This window comes from Orycteropus afer, unplaced genomic scaffold (genome assembly GCF_000298275.1).
Source record: "Orycteropus afer afer isolate SDZICR_OR568_19922 unplaced genomic scaffold, OryAfe1.0 scaffold00054, whole genome shotgun sequence".
Lineage (NCBI taxonomy): Eukaryota > Metazoa > Chordata > Mammalia > Tubulidentata > Orycteropodidae > Orycteropus > Orycteropus afer.
In genome coordinates, this window is record NW_006921641.1 from 12,311,963 (window position 1) to 12,333,723 (window position 21,761).

At 49.4% G+C, this 21,761-nt stretch overlaps 3 protein-coding genes across 3 annotated transcripts in view; 2 read left to right on the plus strand and 1 right to left on the minus strand.

Annotated features, from left to right (window-relative positions):
- Positions 1 to 2,070: 2,070 nt before the first annotated feature.
- MPV17 (mitochondrial inner membrane protein MPV17) lies at positions 2,071 to 11,498 on the plus strand. The gene is made up of 7 exons (XM_007938850.2): positions 2,071 to 2,140; positions 8,543 to 8,658; positions 9,578 to 9,670; positions 9,785 to 9,880; positions 10,123 to 10,155; positions 10,412 to 10,464; positions 11,429 to 11,498. The coding sequence occupies exons 1-7, from the start codon at positions 2,071 to 2,073 to the stop codon at positions 11,496 to 11,498; spliced, it is 531 nt and encodes a 176-aa protein (XP_007937041.1).
- Positions 11,499 to 13,354: 1,856 nt separating this feature from the next.
- UCN (urocortin) lies at positions 13,355 to 13,735 on the plus strand. Its single transcript, XM_007938851.1, has one exon. The coding sequence runs from the start codon at positions 13,355 to 13,357 to the stop codon at positions 13,733 to 13,735; it is 381 nt and encodes a 126-aa protein (XP_007937042.1).
- A 634-nt stretch (positions 13,736 to 14,369) lies between these two features.
- The window catches only part of TRIM54 (tripartite motif containing 54), a 70,541-nt gene continuing 63,149 nt past the window's right edge, over positions 14,370 to 21,761 (minus strand). The window contains exons 2-9 of the mRNA XM_042780683.1: positions 18,596 to 18,768; positions 17,997 to 18,168; positions 16,218 to 16,313; positions 15,449 to 15,682; positions 15,192 to 15,214; positions 14,948 to 15,072; positions 14,714 to 14,806; positions 14,370 to 14,386 (exon numbers count right to left, since the gene is read on the minus strand). Of these exons, the coding sequence (XP_042636617.1) occupies positions 14,370 to 14,386; positions 14,714 to 14,806; positions 14,948 to 15,072; positions 15,192 to 15,214; positions 15,449 to 15,682; positions 16,218 to 16,313; positions 17,997 to 18,168; positions 18,596 to 18,768 (933 nt within the window). The remainder of the gene's footprint in view (positions 14,387 to 14,713; positions 14,807 to 14,947; positions 15,073 to 15,191; positions 15,215 to 15,448; positions 15,683 to 16,217; positions 16,314 to 17,996; positions 18,169 to 18,595; positions 18,769 to 21,761) is intronic.

Below are 21,761 nucleotides of genomic sequence, written 5' to 3' on the forward strand. Positions count from 1 at the left end.
AGCAGCAGCCAGGACATCAAAAGATGTATTGCACTAGGCAAATCTGCTTCAAAAGATGTCTTTTTGAAGTCTAAGGTGTGCCTAACCCATGCCTTGGTGTTTTCAGTCACCTCATATGCATGTGAAAGCTGAACAACGAATAAGGAAGACCAAAGAAGAGTTGATGCTTTTGAGTTGTGTTGGTGAAGATTACTGAAAGTACCATGGACTGCCAGAAGAACTAACAAATCTGTCCTGGAAGAAGTACAGCTGGAATGCTCTTGGAAGTGAGAATGGCCAGACTTTGTCTCACGTACTTAGTCATGTTGTCAGAAGGGACCATTCCCTGGAGGAGGATATCATGCTTGGTAAGGTGGAGGGTCAGCAAAAAGGGAAGACCTTAAAGGAGATGGATTGACACAGTGGCTGCAGCAATGGGCTCAAGTATAGCAAAAATTGTGAGGCTTGCACAAGACCAGGCAGTGTTTTGTTCTGTTGTACATTGGGTTGCAGTGAGTCAGAGCCAACTCAGTGGCACCTAACAACAACAGAAAGGATACTGCACTGTATCCTTAGAAAATGCTTAGAACATTAGAGCTGGAAGAGGATTATGAAATCATCTAGTCTACTAAATTTAAAATATTTTTAGTTTGGGCTCCTTTGTTAAATGGCTCTGAAAGTATAAACAAAACAGTTAAGGTAGTGATAATCCCTCTCCCCTCCCCAATATACCCCTTACTCCTACCAGAGGGCTCAGTTTGAAAAACAGGCTAGCCTGTTCATTTTACCGGTAAGAAAACTTAAAACCTAAAGATGACAAAGGCTGCATAGTCAGCTAAAACCTAAACCCCCTTCTGAGGTTCTGTAATTACAGTGCTTTCTATCAAAGTTATTTTAACAGCATTTCTGAAGGACCTGTTGTGGCAAAGCACTGGGGACAACAAAGATGAACACGATCCAGTTCCATCCATTCAGGAGCTCAAAATTACTGAGGATAGTGAAGGGCCTAACCCGAAACCAAATCCAATGCCATTAAGCCAATTCCGACTCATAGGGTTTCTGAGGTGTTAAATCTTTATAGAAGCTGACTGCCTCAGATTTCTCCTGCAGGTGGGTCGAACTTTTGGTTACTCCAATGCCTTAACTACAGTGCCACTAGCGCTCCTTAGTTAAGGGCCTAGAGACACTAAAAAGTGCACATACACGTGCTCTTGATTACTCCTTATTGTTTCAAACTCTGGAGTCTAGAGGAGTATCTAAGAGAAGTCCTGAGACTGGAAAGGGTATCAGGACCTTGGCCAGTTCTAGAGGGATGCGTGCAAACAAGTTGAGAGAGAACCTGGGCCCGGGAGAAAAAGGTAGGAAGCAGATGGGAGCCTACACCGAGACCTGGCACAGCCCACGGGGAAAGGACGTTGCTCATGCAGTGAGTAACCGAATTGAGCCGCTCTCTGGGTATTAATGGCTCACTCCACCTCCACACCCACCTGCAGGGAAAACATCTCGGTCAGGTGGCGGCCAGGGAGGAAGGGGCAGGGCTAACGACGGAAGTCCTGCCGGCTCAGGTCACGTGGGAGGCAGACGCTCAACGTTGAGCTCGCGCTGGGGTGCGTGGTGAGTGCTCCGCGGTCACCTGCATAAAGCGCAGTGCGCGTTTACAAGGCATGTGACCATTGCAGGCCCAGGGAGTCACGGACCTTTTTTCTGGCTTGGAGTTCGACCCAGGATGCAGGCTGCTCCAACTAGTCTGGGGCCGACCAGGCTCTTTCCGGGGACCTGGTCTCACGTTCCGGGGACCCAAGCTCTGGGTGGAAGCCAAAGCAAGCATGTCCTCCTGAGGTGGCTCTGCTTCAGGGCTGGGAGTGGGGAGTCAGGGGACTGCCGCTGGGATTCCTTAGCCACAGTCTTACTTCATTTTCCAAGCCTACTCCTGTCATAGGAGGCTGTCCCGGAAGCATTCCTCCTGAGGCTTCTGCCCCTTTAGGACAGATTGAAAGTGAGGGGTGGGCACACCAGTACAGTTAGGAACCTTCTTAATTGTGGGGAGGGGCAGTGAGGGTGATCCCCTCTCCTTTTGGCTTGACAGGAAGCATGGCACTCTGGCGGGCATACCAGCGGGCCCTGGCTGCTCACCCGTGGAAGGTACAGGTCCTCACAGCTGGTGAGTGTCCCAGAGTGGGACCAGAGCAGGCTGATTTGGGAGACAGAGCCTGGTGCCACTATACTTGCTCATTCCTTTAAGGGTTGGGTGTCCCTCATTCCCAGTCTTTTGGAGGGTAAGGTTCTCAAGGCTGTCTTAAGGGAAAGGGTTTACTCAGTTGGCCTAGCTGTGAAATAGAATCTGAAAGTCCTCAAAAAGTTGAGAATAGATAGGCATTGCCCCAACTTAAAAGATTAACAATAACGAGCACTCCTCTAACATTTTACAGTGGGCAAAGCACTTTCACACATTATCTTGCAGGGTCCTGGGAAAAGTCTGTCAACTAGGATTACTTGTCTCCACCTTAGATCACATAGCTAGTTAGTGCTGAAATCAGGACTGTTATCCCAATTTCTTTTCCTTGGTATTTTGACCCCCATTGGGTTTCTGAGGCTGTAAATCTTTCCGAAAGTAGATTGCCCCATCATCCTTCCACAGAGTGGCTGGTGGGTTTGAATCTCTGACCTGGTTAGCAGCCAAATGCCTTATCCACTACACTACCAGAGAGAGCTCCTTATTGTGAATATATCTTAATATACAAAAAAAAAAAAAGATTAAGACATGTATATACAGTTTAAATAGTATTAAACACCTCTTTATCTGTACCAAGTTTTGAGACCCCTTGAGCATGTCCCTAATTCATACACCTCAAGAGGTAACCATGTTCCTGAGTTTTGTTTATGTAGTGCTTGCTTTTCTTAGTTTTATCGTCTGTTTATGTATTCCAAATAATATTCTAACCATGGTTGTTTTTTACTCCAAATTCACTGAATAGCAAACTAGCAAAGAACCCAGTGACTTAGCTGCGTTTGCTAACATCTCCAGTTTAGCAGGTTAGCTAACCTACGAGGCCCTGGCCCAGGGATAAATAGATTTTATTGGGGGAAACATTAGAAGGTCTGTACCATTAGATCAGTGCAAGGAGTGGTCAGATGAAGATGGAGTCTAGCTTGTGTTTAAAGGAAGGGAGCGGGATTCTAGCGAGGACCTTGGGCTTCTGGGGAGGGGGACTGCAAAGGTGGGAGGCTACTGAAAGCCAGGGTAGAACAGAGATCTGTTACTAGAATAGCCCTACATCAGCGCAAGATCCTTCACTGGGTGACTGGCCAGGGGATGGACTCTTTTACCCCTCTTTGGGTCCCTCTCCAGCCTCCTGTGCCCAGCCACCCCATATCCTGTCCTCAGAGTGTCCGTCAGCCTGCATGACTCACCTGGCTGCGTGTGTGGTGACTCATGCTGGACTGTGTGGTTGTGATGGGAACTGACAGACTGGGCCCTTTGCCCAGCCTCAGATTCCCTCAGGGCCAGTGACTGCCAGGAGGAAGGTCCCCTCGTGGCCATCAGGAATAGAGAAGGAGGGAGGGAAGGAGGGATAGTCCCTGTGTTTCCCTATTGCCAGGGATCAGCAGCTGATGAGGGCAGGAGATGGAGCTCCAAGGGGCTCAAATGCAGATCTGTGGCTGAACTGCGGTTCTGGCCTGTCTGAGCTAGAGGATGCATTATCATATTGGCCATTGCTAAGGCCAACTGGTTGTTCAGTCTCTTGGACTGTCAGAGAAGCTCTTTGAAATGCATCTTAGGGGTATCTATCTGCAGGGAAAAAAGGAGAACCCTTTATTCACTGATTCCCATCCCACGTTGGTCAAAGGTTCACCCCATGGGATGGTAACTCAGGGTATCAAAATGCACTTCCAGGTGGCATATCCATAGGCACTGGTGGAACTGCTGTGGTGTCCCCAGGTAAGGCATCAACAGCGAGGCCCCAGGTGTGGCATAGGCCTGAGACAGGGATCTCTCAAGTTGAACTGCAGTAGTAGTTGAAGTAAGAGATAGGTGAAATCAAGAAGATCTGAAATAGTTCATAAGAAGTGTCTGATACACCCAATTTGGCCGAGCCAGAATCAGGAACAGGGAACCTGGTGGAGAGTCTGCTGTCTGTTTTTAGAGAGTATGAGTCAATCTTATCTTCCTTTCTTGAGGGCTCTTTCAGTCTCCAATGGACCCAGGGCCTTGTTCTATCCATCTTAGACTACTCAGTCCTGCTTTGGGGAGACATGAGCTCCTGCAGTTACTGGTCTCCCTGGAATCTGATTGCCAGATGTGAGAGCTCAATAAGCATTAGAGGCCATCCAGTGCAGAACAGAACAATCCATATTACAAAAGGGAACTAGGCAAGGGGGGTTGATGTGCACTGAGGTCTCGCATGGACCGTGGTAGAGCTGGCAGTGGACATAAGTTACCCCCTGCTGCACTGCCTTATGCTTAAGACTCTTGGGCCTCCGAGTGCTCAGTATGGCCCCAGTTGGCCTGGAGTTAAATACTCAACAAGCTTCAGAAGCATCTATTTTGTCTTATTTTCTTGAAGTAGACAGGATCAGGCCAAGAATGAAGAGCAGGTGTCAGACCCAAGGGGTAGTGTGAATTTCAGAGAACTCCCTTTCTCCCCTCACTGCTAGGTCAGCTCCGTCTGGGGTCTGTGCTAGACCAAGCCCCCGTCCCAGGCAGCCTTTTAATCGGGGAGGAATGAGTTGGCAGCACAGCTGGCCTCATGCTAGGAGCTATACCTGGCCACCTAGGCCTCCTGTATTCAAGGACACAATTTCTGCTCCTCATTTCAAGACACCACTTCCGGACACACTTCCTGCTCCTCATCTCAAGAAGCCACTTCTGCATCTCTGCCTTCTCATCTTCCGTTAATGCTTTACTTTCTCAAGTATAAGACTCCACACACAAAAGTCAAGAGAGGAACAAATAAGGGAACTAGGGAATTTACTCCCACCCATGCCTGGGAAGAGAGTGTGGGAGCTGGGGCTTTTCCACTAGTGGGCAGGGGTTGGTTCCAAAAAGATCTGTGCTCAGAGACAGGCTCCACATACCCTCTGTTCCCCTGTATCTGGTGGTGAGTGACGGCATGAGAACTGGCACCTACCCAGGGGCATGATGTCACACCGCGCCAGTGTCTGCCTACTGGGCTCAGTGCCCAGCATTGGGGCATCACTACCTGGCAGCCCCTTGCCCTGCCCTGCCAGGGTCCTGGTTACTGTGTAGGCCTCCTGCCCCAGCCCCCCAAAGCCAGCCAAATCCCCAGGTCAGAGCATTAGACAACCCACACTAACCAAATATGTCCAGGAAGACTCCAGAGGCTGGGTGGTTTGGGTCTGTTTGGGCTTTCAGTTGGAGAAAGTGGGATGAGGAATCTGAATATATGAGCCCTTCATGCTCAAAGGATCACTTGGGCCAATAATGCAGGCCTTGCTCTATGTTTGGACCGAAGTCTTAGAAAGCCCATGGGGCCTGATCATCTGTGGGCGCAAGAGGAACTTTTGGGCACTGTTGTTACTGTTGTTAGGTGCCGTCGAGTCGTCTCCATGTCATAGCGGCCCTATGCACAGCAGAACCATACACTGCCCAGTCCTGGGCCAGCTCTGCGATCCTTGCTATACTTGAACCCATCGTCGTAGCCGCTATGTCAGTCCATCTCATTGAAGGTCTTCCCCTCCTTCATCGACCCTCCACCTTACCAAGCATGACATCCTTCTCCAGGGAATGGTCCCTTCTGGCAACATGACCAAAGTAGGTGAGACGAAGTCTGGCCATTCTCGCCTCCAAGGAGCATTCTGGCTGCACTTCTTCCAGTGTGTACTACTTCCACTTTGGACACTGCTCCATCTGAAATGAACAGAACCAGCAGGGATGGCAGAGCTACACACCCCTACTCACTTCTCCCTGTGCCCCATCACTTTGGAGTCATCAAGCTTAGGGACATGGTTTGGGGGCTCTAGAATCCAACTTTCTCTCAAAGACGGGGGCTTCCAAGACTATGGGGCTGGAAATCAGTGGCTTGGGTTTTCATTCCAGTCTGCCTTTATCTCTTGCCATGTGACTGCTGACAAGCCATGAAAAGTGAAAACACACACCTCTCCTTGTGACTCTTTCTTTCCTAGTCAATTGGAGAATATTGGTGCCTGTCCTCCCTACAAAGAGCTCTGGTGGTGTAGTGGTTATGGCATTTGGCTGCTAACCAAAAGGTCGGTGGTTTGAACCCAACAGCTACTCCACAGAAGAAAGCTGAAGCAGTGTGCTTCTGTAAAGATTTATAGCCTTGGAAACCCAGTGGGGGTCACTATGAGTCAGAATTGACTCGATGGTAGTAAGTTTGGTTTGTTTTTGTCCTCCCTACAAGGTGACAGAGAACAGAGGCGAATGCATTCTAGGGAGTAAAAGGAAGTGCGTTAGTCCAGGAAGTGCCTTTGCTTTGCAGGCCCTGTGGGCCTTGTTTGGGCAGGAACCCCCACCCCTACCCCCACCCTGCGTAAAGTAGTAGCCACAGAAACCTCTTGGCCCACTGGCTTCTGAACCTGTATAACTTGTGCCTGGAATAGCCTGGCCTCCTTCCTTCTGTAGTGAAGGCCTGGGTTCAGGTCCCAACTCCACTCTAAACCAAGTCACCTCATCTCTCTGCTTCCTTATCATTAATTAAACCTACCTCCCAGACCTTTTGTGAAGATTGAATGTGTTAGAGCCCTTTATAAACTGTAAACTTCTTCCCAAAGGAGATGGTCATACTGCTGGTACCCTCATTTAGAAAGTAACTGCCTTTTCTTTTCCATCATCCCCCACCCTTCTCAGGGCCATCCCTTCTTATACGTGGCTACACATCTCTCTCATCTGTCTGAGAAGCACTGGTCACCCCAGATTGTGAGAAGGCGGATAGGGGATTAAGTGCTAACTGTGCAGAGTGGGGGTAGGGGGGCCAGCCTTCAAGTTCCACATGGTCATCACACCTTAAGTGTGACATGTGGTCCTTTGGGCTTGACTTAGAGTTCTCCATACCCCTTCCCAGAACAGTCCTGGTCATTGGGATGGTCTGTTTGACGTTTTTCCTTTGTTTTTTGAGCACCTACCAGAGGTTGGGTTAGGTGTGGTGGGGGATACAAGAACAACAATGTCTGGGATCCTACCCTACCCTCTAGGAGGTCATGCCTAGCAATGTTATAGGAAGAACTTCTACCACTTTGAGAGGTTCGGGGCTGCCTTGATGGGGGTGCTGGGGTGGCTCAGAATTGCTCCATGCTGGGAGTGCCAGCAGCTGAGGCAGCAGCCCAGGTCACCTATGGGTGCTCCAGCCCCAGCCTCAGCCCTGCCTCCCAGCCTTACCCAGCCACCTCTGACTAGGTGGCTCAGGGGCAAGGCTGTGAAGAGGATGCGGGGGAAGAGCAGAGCAGTGAGTGTGCAGCCAGCCCGGACGTCAGAGCCAGCCCCTGCCAAGGAATGAGGCTGAAGGATGTGTTTGCCCAGTGCTAATTGAGGGCACAGAGACATGGTGGCTAATGGGCTGAAGGGGCACTCTCATTACTCAGTGAGATAGACAGGTGAGCTGGAGATCATATGGTCACTCTCCAAGTGGCCTCCTAAGTGTATTTGCTAGAAACCCATCACACCACCACAACTGATGAGGGGCTCTGTAAATAGTGATTTCGGTCCTGGTTTCTGGGTGTGGGTGTCTGACTATGGCTGTTTGGAGCTGAGGATCTGCAGGCAAAGGGAGGGCAAGCGGGTGCGAGGCCTATGGGGCAATAGCTATGATATCCATTGCCAGCTCCATCTGAGGTTGTGAATAGGGAAGTCTGGGTTTAGCTGATTATCCCTAAGAGGTGGTCAGGACTCTCTTGGGGGAGACTGTTAGCAGCTCAACCAGTCATCTTCCTGCCTGGGGCTGTTTGAGCACCTGTGTTTTAGAAAACAAGTTATTCTTGCTGTTCTCTACAAATAGAGACCCAAGACCAAAGTGAAGGACATTGTCAGGGTCTTGGATTGGGGTGGGGGTGAGGGTGGGAAACAGGATTTCTGTCAATCTTGCACATGATTTATTCATAGTGTGGGGTCCTGGAAAAGACCCTGTCTAGGAATCAAGCCACTGGTTCTTGCCCTGGCTCTGTCACTTACTGGTTGTGTGAGGTTCTGGACCTTGATTTCTATACTTGTAAATAAGGAGTTTGGATGAAATTCCCTATAAGGCCCTTTCCAATTCTGAAAGTCTGGGGCCTTGGATTCTCCTTCCTCTGTCTACAGTTTCTGAATCTGACTCCTTTTACAATGAAGAGCTCTTGGGCCCTGGTCTGCTCAAGGCCTGCTCATCCCAGTTTCTAGCAGGACCCAAATGAGGTGTCACCTTCCTTTGAGAGAGCCTTCAGGCAGCAAGAAAGGATAGGACATTTGCCCTTGGGCTCAGAGTACAAATCATAAGAGCCTCATTCAGCCAGCAGACTTGCTTCCCTCCTGGAATGGAAGCTCAGTGAGAACTATTAGGAAACACTTCCATCTTTGGGATATGTCCTTACAACACCTGTGTCCCCTGCACAGGGTCCCTGATGGGCCTGGGTGATGTTATCTCACAGCAGCTGGTGGAGAATCGGGGTCTGCGGGAACACCAGGCCAGCCGGACCCTAACCATGGTAACTCTGGGCTGTGGCTTTGTGGTAAGTTCTGCCTGTGCAGGGCTGTCAGTGGACTTGGACAGTGGTCTTTCCATGTCATCCCTTGGTTGCCCTTGGCCTCTCTTTCATACCTAAGCCACTTGCTTTCCTCATTTTGCGTAGGGCTCTGCTAATTTGTTGCTAATTTTTGGTGGAAGAGATTTGTGATTTAAAAGCCAGGTTCTCTAGATCAACCACTTGGAAGGGGATCGGTACAGGAGATCCTGGATAGAGTGGGAGAACAATGTGGAACAAAACTCAAAATCATAAAAAAAAAGATCAGGTTTGCTGGTCTGATATAGCCTGGTGAGATCCCCAAGACTATGCCTCTAGCTACCCTTCAGGTCTGGAGTTGAGCTCACTCGTATGGCTTCCAGCCAAACAGGTATATGGGCTAAACATTTACATCAGGTAGATAAACTCTTTGGAGCAATTAGTTGTGGGAGAACAGAAGGGCTGTATTTTTACTGGGAGGCAGCTCAGGGGGCTGGGAATACATGGGAGGGAAGGACACAGGGAAGAGGTAACAACTGGGAAGAAGTGGGAAGAGAGCTGTTAACACTAGGGAATTGCAGTCATCATGAAACAAAATGTGTATGAACTGCTGTATGTTGTTGTTGTTACGTGCCATCGAGTTGGACCCGACTCATAGCGACCCCTCCTCGGGTTTCCGAGGCAGTATCACTACGGAAGTAGATTGCCCTATCTTCCTTCCGAGGAGTGGCTGGTGGGTTTGAACCACCAGCCTTCTGGTTAGCAGTCAAGTGCCTTAGACACTATGCTACCAGAGATCCCATGAACTGCTGTATAGAAAATGAATTTACTCTTTAAACTTTCACCCAAATCACAATAAAAATTAAAAAAAAAAAACAAGTTCTCTCCATACCGCATCCTAATCCTTCCATCTGGGGTTAACTTTCAGGGCCCTGTAGTAGGAGGCTGGTACAGGGTTTTGGATCGGATCATCCCCGGCACCACCAAGGTAGATGCACTAAAGAAGATGTTACTGGATCAGGTGAGCAGAAGGAAAAGGGAGCTGGAAGAGTGAGCTGTGTTGGGGGAAAGTAGGGACTTAGAGATATTTGTTTCTAAAGTCCATGCTCATAGAGCTTTAATTTCTCTTCTTTAGGGGGGTTTTGCCCCATGTTTTCTAGGCTGTTTCCTCCCACTGGTAGGGACACTCAATGGACTCTCAGCCCGGGACAATTGGGCCAAACTACAGCGGGTGAGCTGGGCAGGTGTGGGGAAGTCTGCTTGCAGGCTGGCAGTGTCAGGGGCATGAGGCAGGCTTCATGGGGATAAGAAAAATAGAAGAACAGGGAAAACCCTAGGCTCTGGACTGGAGGCGCTGAAGAGAGTGTGGCCAGGTGTGTTCTTTGAACTGGCATCTTTGTGTGATATTCAGACTGGGAGGTGGGAGCTGCTTGAAAGTGGAAGTGTTCATTTATTCTTTCTCTGTCTTCTCAGGATTATCCCGATGCCCTCATCACCAACTACTATGTAAGAGCTGATGCCTCAACTGCCTGTGTCCTGCTTCCTTAAGTCCAGAAATGCCTAGGGATGGGGGTACTCCTGGCATAGAAATCCCTCAGTGAAGAATACTCTCATTCCCAGGGTGGGCACTACTTAGGGGAGGACTCACCTAATTGTTCACCTTTTTCTTGTGTGCAGAAGTTGGGGTGAGGTCAGGCAAGGCAGTGAGTCTGGGGGTCAGGTGATAAAAGCAGCCACCCAACCTTTCCCTTCTCTCTTGTAGCTCTGGCCTGCTGTGCAGTTAGCCAACTTCTACCTGGTCCCCCTTCATTACAGGTAGGACAGAGCTCTACCCCACCCTTCTTATTATGGACAAAAAAACGGACCGTTAGAGAGAAATTATCCTCATTTCAACTTGGGCTACCTTATACCCGCAACCAGAACACTCTGTCCTGATCCGAGCTCCTCAGAATCCCAAACATCTTCCCCGTGGCAGAAACTGGCCCAGAGGGTCCCACCTGCTGCCCTTCCCAGGGAGGATCCTGCTTCCACAACCCTTGCCTCCATCCCACCTGAATTCTCCATCTTTGATGGCATATCTTTAGGGACATTGCCTGAGGTGCTGCAGCCTTGGTTAGGCAGAAAGGTCGACCCAAAAGCCGAGTAGGAACTTGGTCAGGTTAGTCTACTGCAAAGTTTATTTAACCTAATAAAATTGCTGGACCACAATAAAAAGTAAGAGTAGAACTAAAGATGAGTAGTTAAAATGATTGGAGGTGAGGGGGCTTTGGGAACTGGAAAAAATATGAAGCTATTCATATACATGACTAGCCTAACTCAATAGAATACAGATTTATTAATCAAATTCTAACCATCAGAATCCCTGGCAACATTCTTTGAAACTTGAGCAAGGTAAGTTTAAAACAAGGGAGTGTTATTCTATGTGGCAGGCAGTACATTTGTGGAGTATGACATCTCAGCTGGTATAAGACAGATAAATGTTATTTAGAAGGGACCTGGACAGGTGTGAATAATAGAGCCATTCATGGCAAGATAGCTGTTGAAGGTATTTAACCTTTGAGGCAGTTGTCAGAGAGGAAAGAGCTCTGAGCTGGTAGTTCTCTGGTCTGAGCCACACAGTCACTTCATGAGGGGCTAAAGGAAAGACACCTAAACTCTGGAATTTGTTGGAGATAACCCCTCCTTTTCCTTTTGTATTTTCAATTTCTTTTCCCATCTTTATACCCCTCACTTCCTCCTTATTCATCCTCTTCTCCATGATACCATTCGTGTTCCGTAGGTTGGCTGTTGTCCAGTGTGTTGCTGTTATCTGGAACACCTACCTGTCCTGGAAGGCACATCAGCTCTGAGCCTGCCACACTCCATTGTTTCTGCCTTACAGTGATGTATCTTAACCCTGGAATGGGTCAGACCACCTCCTCTAGGCCTTCACGGGGTGGGGTTGCTGGTCAGAACTTGATGGGATTTGCATTCTGAAATGGCCCATTTCACTTTAAAATGTAAACTGACTCCTTTTGAAATCACAAAGACCTTTATAATGGTCTTATACCCACCACATAATAGGCCCTCCACAAATATTTAACTGTGTTGATCTTGTTTGTCATCTTTAGTTTACACTTATATCCCAGAAAATGTCACTCCTCCCCACTCTGTATACACAGCCCTAGTGTAGCTCCAGCTATTTGGGGACCCCACCAACCCTGTGAATATGTTCTTAAGTATGTAACTGGGACCTGCAGAGTTCAGTAAGGCTAACCAGAAAACTATTGTCATTTGCCATCGAGTCGGACCCAACTCGGCGACCTCTCCTTGGGTTTCTGAGGCAGTATCACTATGGAAGTAGATTGCCCAACCTTCTTCCCAGGGAGTGGCTGGTGGGTTTGAACCGCCAGCCTTCTGGTTAGCAGTCAAATGCCTTAGGCACTATGCTACCAGAGCTCCTAGAAAAGTATTGGGGGGTCAAAATTTCTAGAGATCACCAAGTCCAGTCTTTTACAGATGAGGACAGTGAGTCCCATAGAAGTGACATAACCTGTCACATCATGAGCTAGTAGCAAAGTAGAAACTTGAACTCACATTTCCTTCTATCCAGTGATCTTAACATGAAAGTCAAATGTTATAACTGCTGTTTTGGTTCCTGAATTAAACTTGGCTCAGTTACCACTTTGGGCAAACTCAGAAATAGATGGGCTATTTTGTTGTTGTTCTTTTGTTTGTGGTCTAAAAGCACTCTGAGGTCAGGGACTCTCTTGTATGGTGCCTCAGTCTGGCAGCCCTAGAATTTAGATTCTGGGACTGGAAGATCAAGAATTCTGCAGGCTTTAGCTGCAGCAGACCAGTTGCCTAAGCCTCTTCTGGCTGGGTCCCATCGCCATAGCTGTCAGTCAGGCACTCTTGATTGCCTGAATTTTTTAAACTGATAGCTGGGGCTAGGGACTGAGTGCTGAGCATCATGGCAAGCTCCCAATGCCTCAGGCCCCTTCTGGAGGGGGAGGACAGGATCAGCACTGTGCATAGCCCCGAGGTCCCGCCTCCCTTTTGTGTGCTGGAGAAGATGCATCTCCCCAGCTAGTCTGGTCTGGTGTCGGGTCCTAGTCGTTGCTGACTGTGCTAAGCAGGGCGAAGGGCTGTTGTATGTCCCAGGGTGATCTCCGCTCTAGCTGACTTCTCGCTCTCCCAAGTCCTGTACTGCATCCCTGTGCTTCCGAGGCACGCCTCTCCAGGGGCTAACGACCCGCCGGACTCAAGCAGCGGCCGTCATTGCTTCTACAATCAGTTCATGTTCTTGGCTGACGTCAGTTGGAGCTGTCCAGGCTCTATATAAGGCTGGCGGCGGTCCCAGGACAGACCCCGTTTTTCCCAAGGTGCCCACAGCCCGCCCTGAGGGACAGAGACTGGAGCTCCGTCTTGCACCGTACAAACGGTCTGCGTCTGCAACAACCTGTGAGTGGTTCGGAGCATCTGCCCACATTCCCTCAGCACCAGGACTGCGTTCAGTTCATCCACCGCCACTGCCGAGAGGGAGGGAGGAAGGGGGCATGGGACAGGACTGGGGCTGGAGGGAAGGCTGTGGGCGCCGAGCTTTTAGCCCGAGGGTTCTAGCGGGGGTGCCAACCGTGTTGCGGGAGGGGAGTGGCGCCCCCTCTGGCTGCCCCAGGCGCTCCTCACCCTGCACTGCCCCTGTGTGTCCAGGGCCGGCGGCACCATGAGGCAGGCGGGATGCGCGGCGCTGCTGGCGGCGCTGCTGCTCCTGGCACTGCTGCAGCCGGGGAGCAGCCGCTGGAGCCAGGAGGCGGTGGCAGCCGGGGTCCAGGACCCGAATCTGCGATGGAGCCCCGGCACGCGGGGCCAGAGCGGTGGGGCCGGCGCGCTGCTCTTGCTGCTGGCGGAGCGCTTCCCGCACCGCGTGGGGCTGGGTCGATGGGGATCCGGGACAGCGGGAGAGCGGCTGCGTCGGGACGACCCCGCGCTGTCCATTGACCTCACCTTTCACCTGCTGCGGACCCTGCTGGAGCTGGCGCGGACTCAGAGTCAGCGGGAGCGCGCCGAGCAGAACCGAATTATATTCGATTCGGTGGGCAAGTGAGCATTCCGAACAGGGGTCACGAGAACCTTGACCCCATCCTTCACCCCTAGGGCTGGGACGTGTGAGACAGGAACTGACCCAGTCCCACGCGGATTGAGTGGCCCAGGGATACTCTAATCACTGTCTGCGTTACTATTTTTTAATAAAAGTACTGAAGAGCCTTTGGCTTCTGTTATGGTGGCGTGGGGAACCTCAGCCGGGTGGGACCCTATGGGAAAGTGGGACTTCCCAGGCGGTGTGATGGAACTAAATACTGCAGGTGGGCTTTCAGCCAGATCACTGTGGTCTGCACTGCCCCCAATACTTCCAGGAACTCAGAAGTTCCAGCGCCACCGCACCACCCTGACCCTCTCCCAGGCTCTGTGCACCTAAGCCCGCGCCTGACATCAAAGAGGTGCCCAGTGCCACCTCTGTTCCCAATGGTCCCACTTTGGGGAAAGGGCAGGATGGTGGTGGGGTCGCTTTCGAAGCGAATGCTGAGGGAGTGGGCGATGAAAGGAAATGCGGGTCTGGGACGCAGAAGTCTTTTATTGAGCCTCCTCCCCGCGAAGCGCTGAGCTGGGTGACACGGTGGTCTCTGCACAGATCCTCCGCCACTGCCACCCGAGTGCCAGAATCCGCAACAGGGATCGGGTCAGTGCAGGCCTGTGCCTGGGAAAAGAAGCTGAGTGGGTGGGTGCTCCAAAGGATCGAGGCAACTTGGAACCCCAGTTCACTCCCTTCCTCCAGCCATGTAGGTTTCTCCCGGACTTGCAGTCCCAACCGGGTCTCCCAAACCCCCAGTAGAATGGCGTGTGGGAAAGAAAGTGTACTTTTGCGTGCGCGCCGGGGGCACTCCTTTCGGGTTCGGGGGTAGGGTGGCACTTAAAATGAGTGGTTGCTCCAAGCAACCCCTGATGGCGTCGGGAGCGCAATCACAGGAGGAGTCTGGTGTGTTCGTGCCAGGTCCTGCCCCCATACCCCTCGGGCCACACTCACTGTCCGCCCGGTCCAGCCGCTCTTCCTCTGGCGCCGCGCTGCCCTCTTCCCCGTCCAACACTACTTCCTCATCCTCTTCCTCCCCTGAAGCGCCTGGGCGGAAGGAAGCCCGGGTGAGGTGGACTCACTGCTTTCCTAGTTGTTATGCCCCACCCCCCCCCACGCCACCCCCACCCACCCGGACGCCTAGTCCCATTATCGGCCACTCCCTACCTACCTCCCTGGCTCCCTTACCCGGTTGGAAGTCGATGGTTCTCAACATTTCCGCCACGTGCTCCACGCTCACGGTGAACTGCTCCATGCTCTCATAACCCGGCTCCGGCCGCCCTGCCAGCTCTACCTTCGACATTGTCCCGACCCTGCAGCAGCCACAGGAGCTCAGCTGGAAACACTCGAGCACCCTGAACCCCTCCTTGCCAGTGGGGCCCTCCTGGCCCTTCTTCACCCCTTTCTTTCCCTTCCCGCTCCGCCTACTCACTTATTGATCAGCTCCTTGGCCTGCTGCAGGGAAGAAAAGGAGGTAAGAGTAAGCACCGCGCTGCCCCCTGCAAAGTTCTGTTTCTGATTCCCTGCTGCTGGGGAGGAGGGATGTATATCCCATTTTCAGACTCAAAGGGGTGACTTTGTCGTGGGACAAATGGGGGTGAGAGACGAGACTAGAACCCTGGTCTCCAGATCGCAAGGCCCCCAATTCTAGCCACGAGGCGGCGCTGCCGACCTCCCCCAAAGGCCCACCTGGAGGTAAAGCGCCATCTGCGGCTCCTCCATGGACTGGATGGCGGACTCCACGAGCTTCGAGGAGGCCTCCAGGTGGTCTCCATACTGGCGGATGAGGCCGCGGACACGCTGCAGCTTCTCCTCCTGCTCCTTGGCCAACGCCTGCAGCAGCTCGCCCTTGCGCTCCTCCAGCACCGCGCACAGGGTCTCAAACCTCTGGTTTAGCAATTGCTTCTGCCTTCGGCTGTTGTCCTGGAATACGGGAAGCAAGGATGAGGGGAGGTATGGCTGAGACCCCACAGCTGAGAGAGTCTCTCCCTTACTTGTCCAGCTCTCCACTTAATGCAAGTCACGTAGAGCCAAGAAGAAAGTGACTTGTCCACGGCACACTACGATTTAGTGGCAGAGCCAGAATTCAAACAAGGGCTGCTGATTTTCAGATCTTTTCATTAATAATTATAACACAGTTTTAGAAAGTAGCTTACCTAAAAGATCTCACAAAGAACCAATGAGGTAAATACTATAGCATTATCATGACCACTGTTTCATACAGTAAAAACCAACAAAACCAAAGCACAGAGAAGTTAAGTAACTGCACCAAAGTCACAGCACCAGTGAGTGGCAGAGCTGGGAGTCAAACCAAGCAGCTTGGCTAAGCAGATCCAGCTACTTGTGTGGCCTATCTCTAGGAGCCCAGAAACACTCTAGCCAGTGAGAGTTAGAGAAGGGCAGAAAGGAGCAATTCTCTTGGGAGCCCAGGGTCTCCTCCCTTCTGGCCCAGGCTCACCTCAATGGTCTGGCACACTTCCTCCATCTGCGTGATCACTGCTTGCACACGGTCATTGCCTGCCACCAGCATCGCGATGCCATCACTGAGTTCACTCTGCCACACATAGGCCAGCACTCAGAGCTGGAGGACCTGGCCTAGGGCTGCACCTTTCTTGCCCCAGCCAGGGCTGCCCAGCAGAGGACTCCCGCCCTCCACCACACCATAAGAGCATCTGAAAGGCAGCTATTACAGAGATCTAGGGGACATGGAAATATCCAAGAAGTGTGGAAGCATCTCCTATGAATTCTGGAAGGGGTGGAGAGAAGCCCTTGATAACCAAATGATGAAGGAGTAGACATTCTCCAAATATCCACTATAAGCCAGACACTGCTAGGTGCTTTACCTGTAGATTTATGTCTTTCATCAGTTCTCGAAATTTCTTAGCCATTATCTTTTCGGACACTGTTCCCTCTTCTCCATTCCTTAATTCTCTCATTCTGGGACTCTGATTAGACATATGTTAGACCTTCTTTCTCATCTCTCAGTGCTGCATTCTGGATAATTTTTTTCAGTCCTATGCTCCTGTTCATTAATTTTCTCTTTTGAGAAATCTGTCATTTTATTACTCCTTTGGGTGTTTTATTTCAACAATTATATTTGCATCTCTAAAAGCTCTATTTGGTTATTTGTCAAATTGGCATGATCATTTTTAATAGCCTATTATTGCTTTCTTTTTTTTTTTAATTTTCTTAAGCATTTTATACATAGTGATTTTCTATTCTTCACTAATTCCAGTATCTGAATTCCTTGGGAGTCTAAATCTATTTTCTTTCTTCTGACTTTACTCATGGAGCTCATTTCTTCATGTATCTTTCACTGTGAGCTAGTATTTTATTGATCTTACTCTGTGGAAAACCCAAGGGCCTAAAATGAGGATGTTTTCCTCCAGAGTATACTTGTAGGTGCTTTTGTTAAAGGCAAGTAGCTGTGGTGGTGCAGTGCCTAAGGCGTTTGACTGCTAACCAGTAGGTTGGTGGTTCAAACCCACCAGCCATTCCACAGAAGGAAGATTGGGCAACCTACTTCTGTAAAGATTTACTGCCTCGGAAACCCAAAGAGGGTTGCTATAAGTCAGAATTAACTTGATGGCAGTGAGTTTGGTTTGTATGGGGGGGGGGAGTGGGTGTGGGTGTGTGTCAAAGGCCAGGTGTCACAATAAAACACTTTAGTTCCTGGATTTCAGTTTAGTCTTGTGAGTCTCAGGTCCAGGTCCCTCACCTTTTAAGGGTATTGAAACACAGTCTGTCTCTCTGTCTCTCTGTCTTTCTCTTTTAGGGACAGTGCAAACATTTGCCCTCTGGGATATGCTGACTTTCTTATGCTTACCACTCAGGATTCTGTTTTCAGCTCTTTCCCACCCTCCCTCAAATTTGGAGATTTTTATGCTTACCAATGTGATTTTTAAAATTGTGTTTTAGGCAGAATCTAGTTTTGTAATAGTGAGAGGACCATGAGAGTATCCACCATACTGAAGTCTTTGCTAAGTGTTCTCATCCATTAATATAATTTTATTCTCACAACAAATTTTAGAAATATTTTTATCCTCATTTTACTAAATGAGAAAAACAAGGGTCAGGCAGGTCAGTAACTTACCCAAGGTCACACATGGAGTTAAGGACAGTATTGGGACTTTAGCTCACATTTACCTGACCTCAAACCAAGTAGAATAAATGGCCGAAGTTTGAGACCTTGTGCTATGCCCTCCCCCATGATGTCTTCTCCCTCCCTGCCTGATACCTTCTGGCGTTTATAAATGGTGGGCAGTGGGGCCACCTCACAGTCCTTGTGGGCTCCAAAGACCTTGCAGAGAGAACAGGTGGGCACTTCACAGCTCAGGCAGTAGATATTGATCTTCTCATCCTCATGCTCCTCACACATGAGGTGCTGCTCAGCCTTAGAGTTCAGTGGCCTAGAGAGGACAGGGCAGGGGGGCAGACGGGTCATAGGCCAGACTGGGAGGAAGTGGGATCCAACAGTGCAGGGCTCCATGAACACCTCCCCTTCAGCCTCCACCCACCTCCACCACTCTGGGTAGGCAGAAAGGTGCCTTCTGGAGTGCTGTTTGTTTGGGGAATAGATAAAGAAGGTGTGGGTCCAGGACAAATCTCTAGTCCAGAAGGAAATCATGGAGTGTGGGCAAGGACCTTCCAGGTGGACTGCCATCCCCCATGGAGGTGAAGGTGACCTAGGACAAGTCTCTCCCCTTGTCTGGGTCCAGTCACCTCCACTCTATACCAAAGACTAATTGTTTTAATTTCTCTTCCCTGGCCCAGATGGTTTCCCTAGTTGTGTCTTAGGCCCTGGCCTTTAGAGAGGCAACAGCCCCTGCAGCTCACCTGGATGACTCCTGCTTGTAAATGTCAATAATGTTCTCCACTAGCAAGTTTCGCTGTAGGCCGTAGACACCGTGTCGGTCAAGGACAACCTCATGCCTGCAAGATGGGCAGCGAAAACGGCCTCCTGAAGATACAGTGGTGGAGCCCCGGGATTGCCACAGTGGGTTTGAGGCCTGCGGCACGAGAGAACAAGCACAATGAAGCATAAGAGAACTGGGAAGAAGCAGGGGGCATGGCCACAGGGATTCAGGAGTAGGAGGATGGTGGAGGGCAGAGGCATCAGCTCTTTTATTTGATTGGGGCCTTGAGAGGAGCTCAGGGTGAGTGGCCATAGAGATCTTGTTTCTCGCCTTTGTTCCATTACTCAGCCCACCTCCCTGACTGTCCCTACATCCAGATCCTAGCTTTGGCAAGGCCTAGTCAGGAAGGAATCTCCCCAAATGGACCCAGCTTGGAGTTTTGAGGAGGTGCTTTTGGTGAGTTTGGCCAGAAACTCCTGGCTTATATTCTCTCAGCTTCATATTTACCCATTTCAAAGAGGAAAGCATTTCAGTTAATTTGAAAAATTCTGAGAAGACAATGATTGGCCCAACTTGGGCCAGATGCTCACACCTTGGGCCAATCACTGAGGCCCAAGAAGCAAGGTAATATGAGGAGCCCTTCTTGGATCATGTGCCCATCATTGAAAAAGCAGGGCTCATGGAAGAAGATGGCAGCTCCCATTTGATCTCATATCATGAAAAAGAGATGTCTTCAAAAGAAGTAAGTTCAGGCATAGCCTCGGAGGGCATTAGTTATAAACTAGGTAATCACCCAAAATGTGCCTTATTACAGGCATTTTACATTATGATTAAGGGGTAAGGGAAGCTTTTCAGGATTAGGGACATCTATGCTAATCCTTAAGGAGCTCTGGTGGCATAGTGCCTAAGGCATCTGACTGCTAACCAGGAGGTTGGTGGTTGGAACCTACCAGCCACTCCACAGAAGGAAGACTGGGCAATCTATTTAATAGGGGTTAGCCAGGTAAAAGGATGGGGAAAGAGGAAAGAGTGTTTCAGACCAAAGGAATAGTACTTGCAAAAGCCTGAAGGTGGGCCATGACTCTCCATGTGCAGAGGACTGAACAATGCCATGCAAGTGGAGCTTGTGAGTAATAGAGTGGAGAGGGGCAGGTGAGAACCACCATGTGGAGATGGACTTGGCACTGCTCTCTAAGGAATCTGGACTTTGTTCTAAAGGAAATGGAAAGCCATTTATGAGTTTTAAGCAAGAGAATGATGTGATCAGGTATATGTTTTAGAAAAGCCACTCTGGTTATGTGTGGAGAGTGAATTGAGGGTAAGTGAGGGCCAGGTAAGGGACCACTGCAGTTATCGGTGTAAGAAGAGCTGGCCATCTGAGCTAAGGCATTGGAAACAAGCATTAGGCTAGTGTTCAAGAGAGGAAGATTTTAGTGACTGTTCCTACATCTATAAAAGAGTATCTGCATTGCAGATTTGTTGTTGAGAAGAGCAAATGGGAGAATGTTTGGGACATCCCCTTGTAAACATGAGGTCCCTAACATTCCTTGTCTATGACCCTGAAAGGGGTTGTTGTTAAGTGCCATAGAGTTGGTTCCAGTTCATAGTGACCCTGTGTACAACAGAATGAAACATCGCCTGGTCCTGCACCATCCTCAAAATCATTGCTATACTTCAACCATTGTAACAGCCACTGTGTCAATCCATCTCATTGAAGTTCTTCCTATTTTTTGCTGACCCTTTACTTTTCCAAGCATGATATCTATCTTGAGGAACTGGGCCCTCTTGATAATATATCCTAAGTATGTGAGCTGAAATCTTGCCATCCTCATTTCTATATTAGAGCTTAAATTCTAAAGCACTTGGTTCATGGAAGGCTGCTGTCTACAACGGGAGGCCTGACTCCATTTTGAGTCTTACATAAGTTTAGACTCCATTTCGGTTTTTTCTTATCATTCAACCATCTATGTATAGACAGGGAGCTCTGGTAGCATAGTGGCTAAGACACTTGCCTGCTAACCAGACGGCTGGCGGTTCAAACCCACCAGCCACTCCTCGGAAGGAAGGTTGGGCAATCCTACTTCCGTAGTGATACTGCCTCAGAAACCCAAGGAGGGGTCGCTATGAGTTGGGGCCGACTCGACGGCAAACAACAACAACAACAACATGTATAGACAAGTGCCTGGGAAACCCAGAGGGCAGTTTGCCCTCAGGAGGAGGGTGGTTGAAAGTAGATTATGCTCACACAATGAACTAGGCAACTTGCCTGGCTATGTCCTTAATGACTTATTGAAAATAGCCACGTGTTATCTAATTTAAGTTAAAGGTTGGAGTCCTGGTATTGTCTTGTAGCCACCTTATGACTATGATTTAGGGCCGAATAGTCATAGAGCATAACCTGGCCACCACATAACCAATCCTATAACACTATGTAATCTTAAGTTGTGTACATATACCAATCATGGTCCTTTCTCTGCTTCTGTAGTGCCCCCACCCCCATCCTGTGACAGTGATGAACTGACCTGCCACCAGCCATGATTTTGTGATGATTTCTTTTGTACTCTATCAAATATGATGAACACCATGACTGTGATTCACCCTCTTGTACTGTGTATATGCTGATGGTTTCCCTCATCATGGATGACTGTCTCTGCTTTTGTCCTAAGACTTAATAAAAGGGTCTATAGAACATGTTTGAATCTGGAGTTTTTTTTCCCCTAGAATAGTTTTTTTAAAAAACTTTTTATTGTGATATGTGTGAAAGTTTATAAAGCAAATTCATTTTCCATACAACAGTTGGTATGTATTTTGTTTCATGACATTGATTGTAATCTGCACAATGTAACAGCTAGCTAGCTCTTCCCACTTCTTCTCTATGGTTACCTTTTCCTGTATCCTTATTTCTTATGCATTCCTGCCTTCTGAGCTTTCTTCCTGCATAAATGCTGTCCTTTTGATCTCCCATGGTTGATTGTTCTAAGGAATGCACCTCCCTGATCTAACTGTTCACCCGTGTGCCTGACTATTATTCCAGGCCTAAAGGGTGGTTAGTAATGAGAATGAAAACACAACATACCAAAATCTTTGGGACACAGCAAAAGCAGTGATCAGAGGCCAATTTATAGCAATAAATGCACACATCAAAA

Coding starts and splice junctions, on each gene's coding strand:
- UCN (XM_007938851.1), top strand. CDS start 13,355: ATGAGGCAGGCGGGATGCGCGGCGCTGCTGGCGGCGCTGCTGCTCCTG.
- MPV17 (XM_007938850.2), top strand. CDS start 2,071: ATGGCACTCTGGCGGGCATACCAGCGGGCCCTGGCTGCTCACCCGTGG. Junction 8,659..9,577: donor CTCTGGGCTGTGGCTTTGTG/GTAAGTTCTGCC, acceptor GTTAACTTTCAG/GGCCCTGTAGTAGGAGGCTG. Junction 9,881..10,122: donor ATTGGGCCAAACTACAGCGG/GTGAGCTGGGCA, acceptor CTGTCTTCTCAG/GATTATCCCGATGCCCTCAT.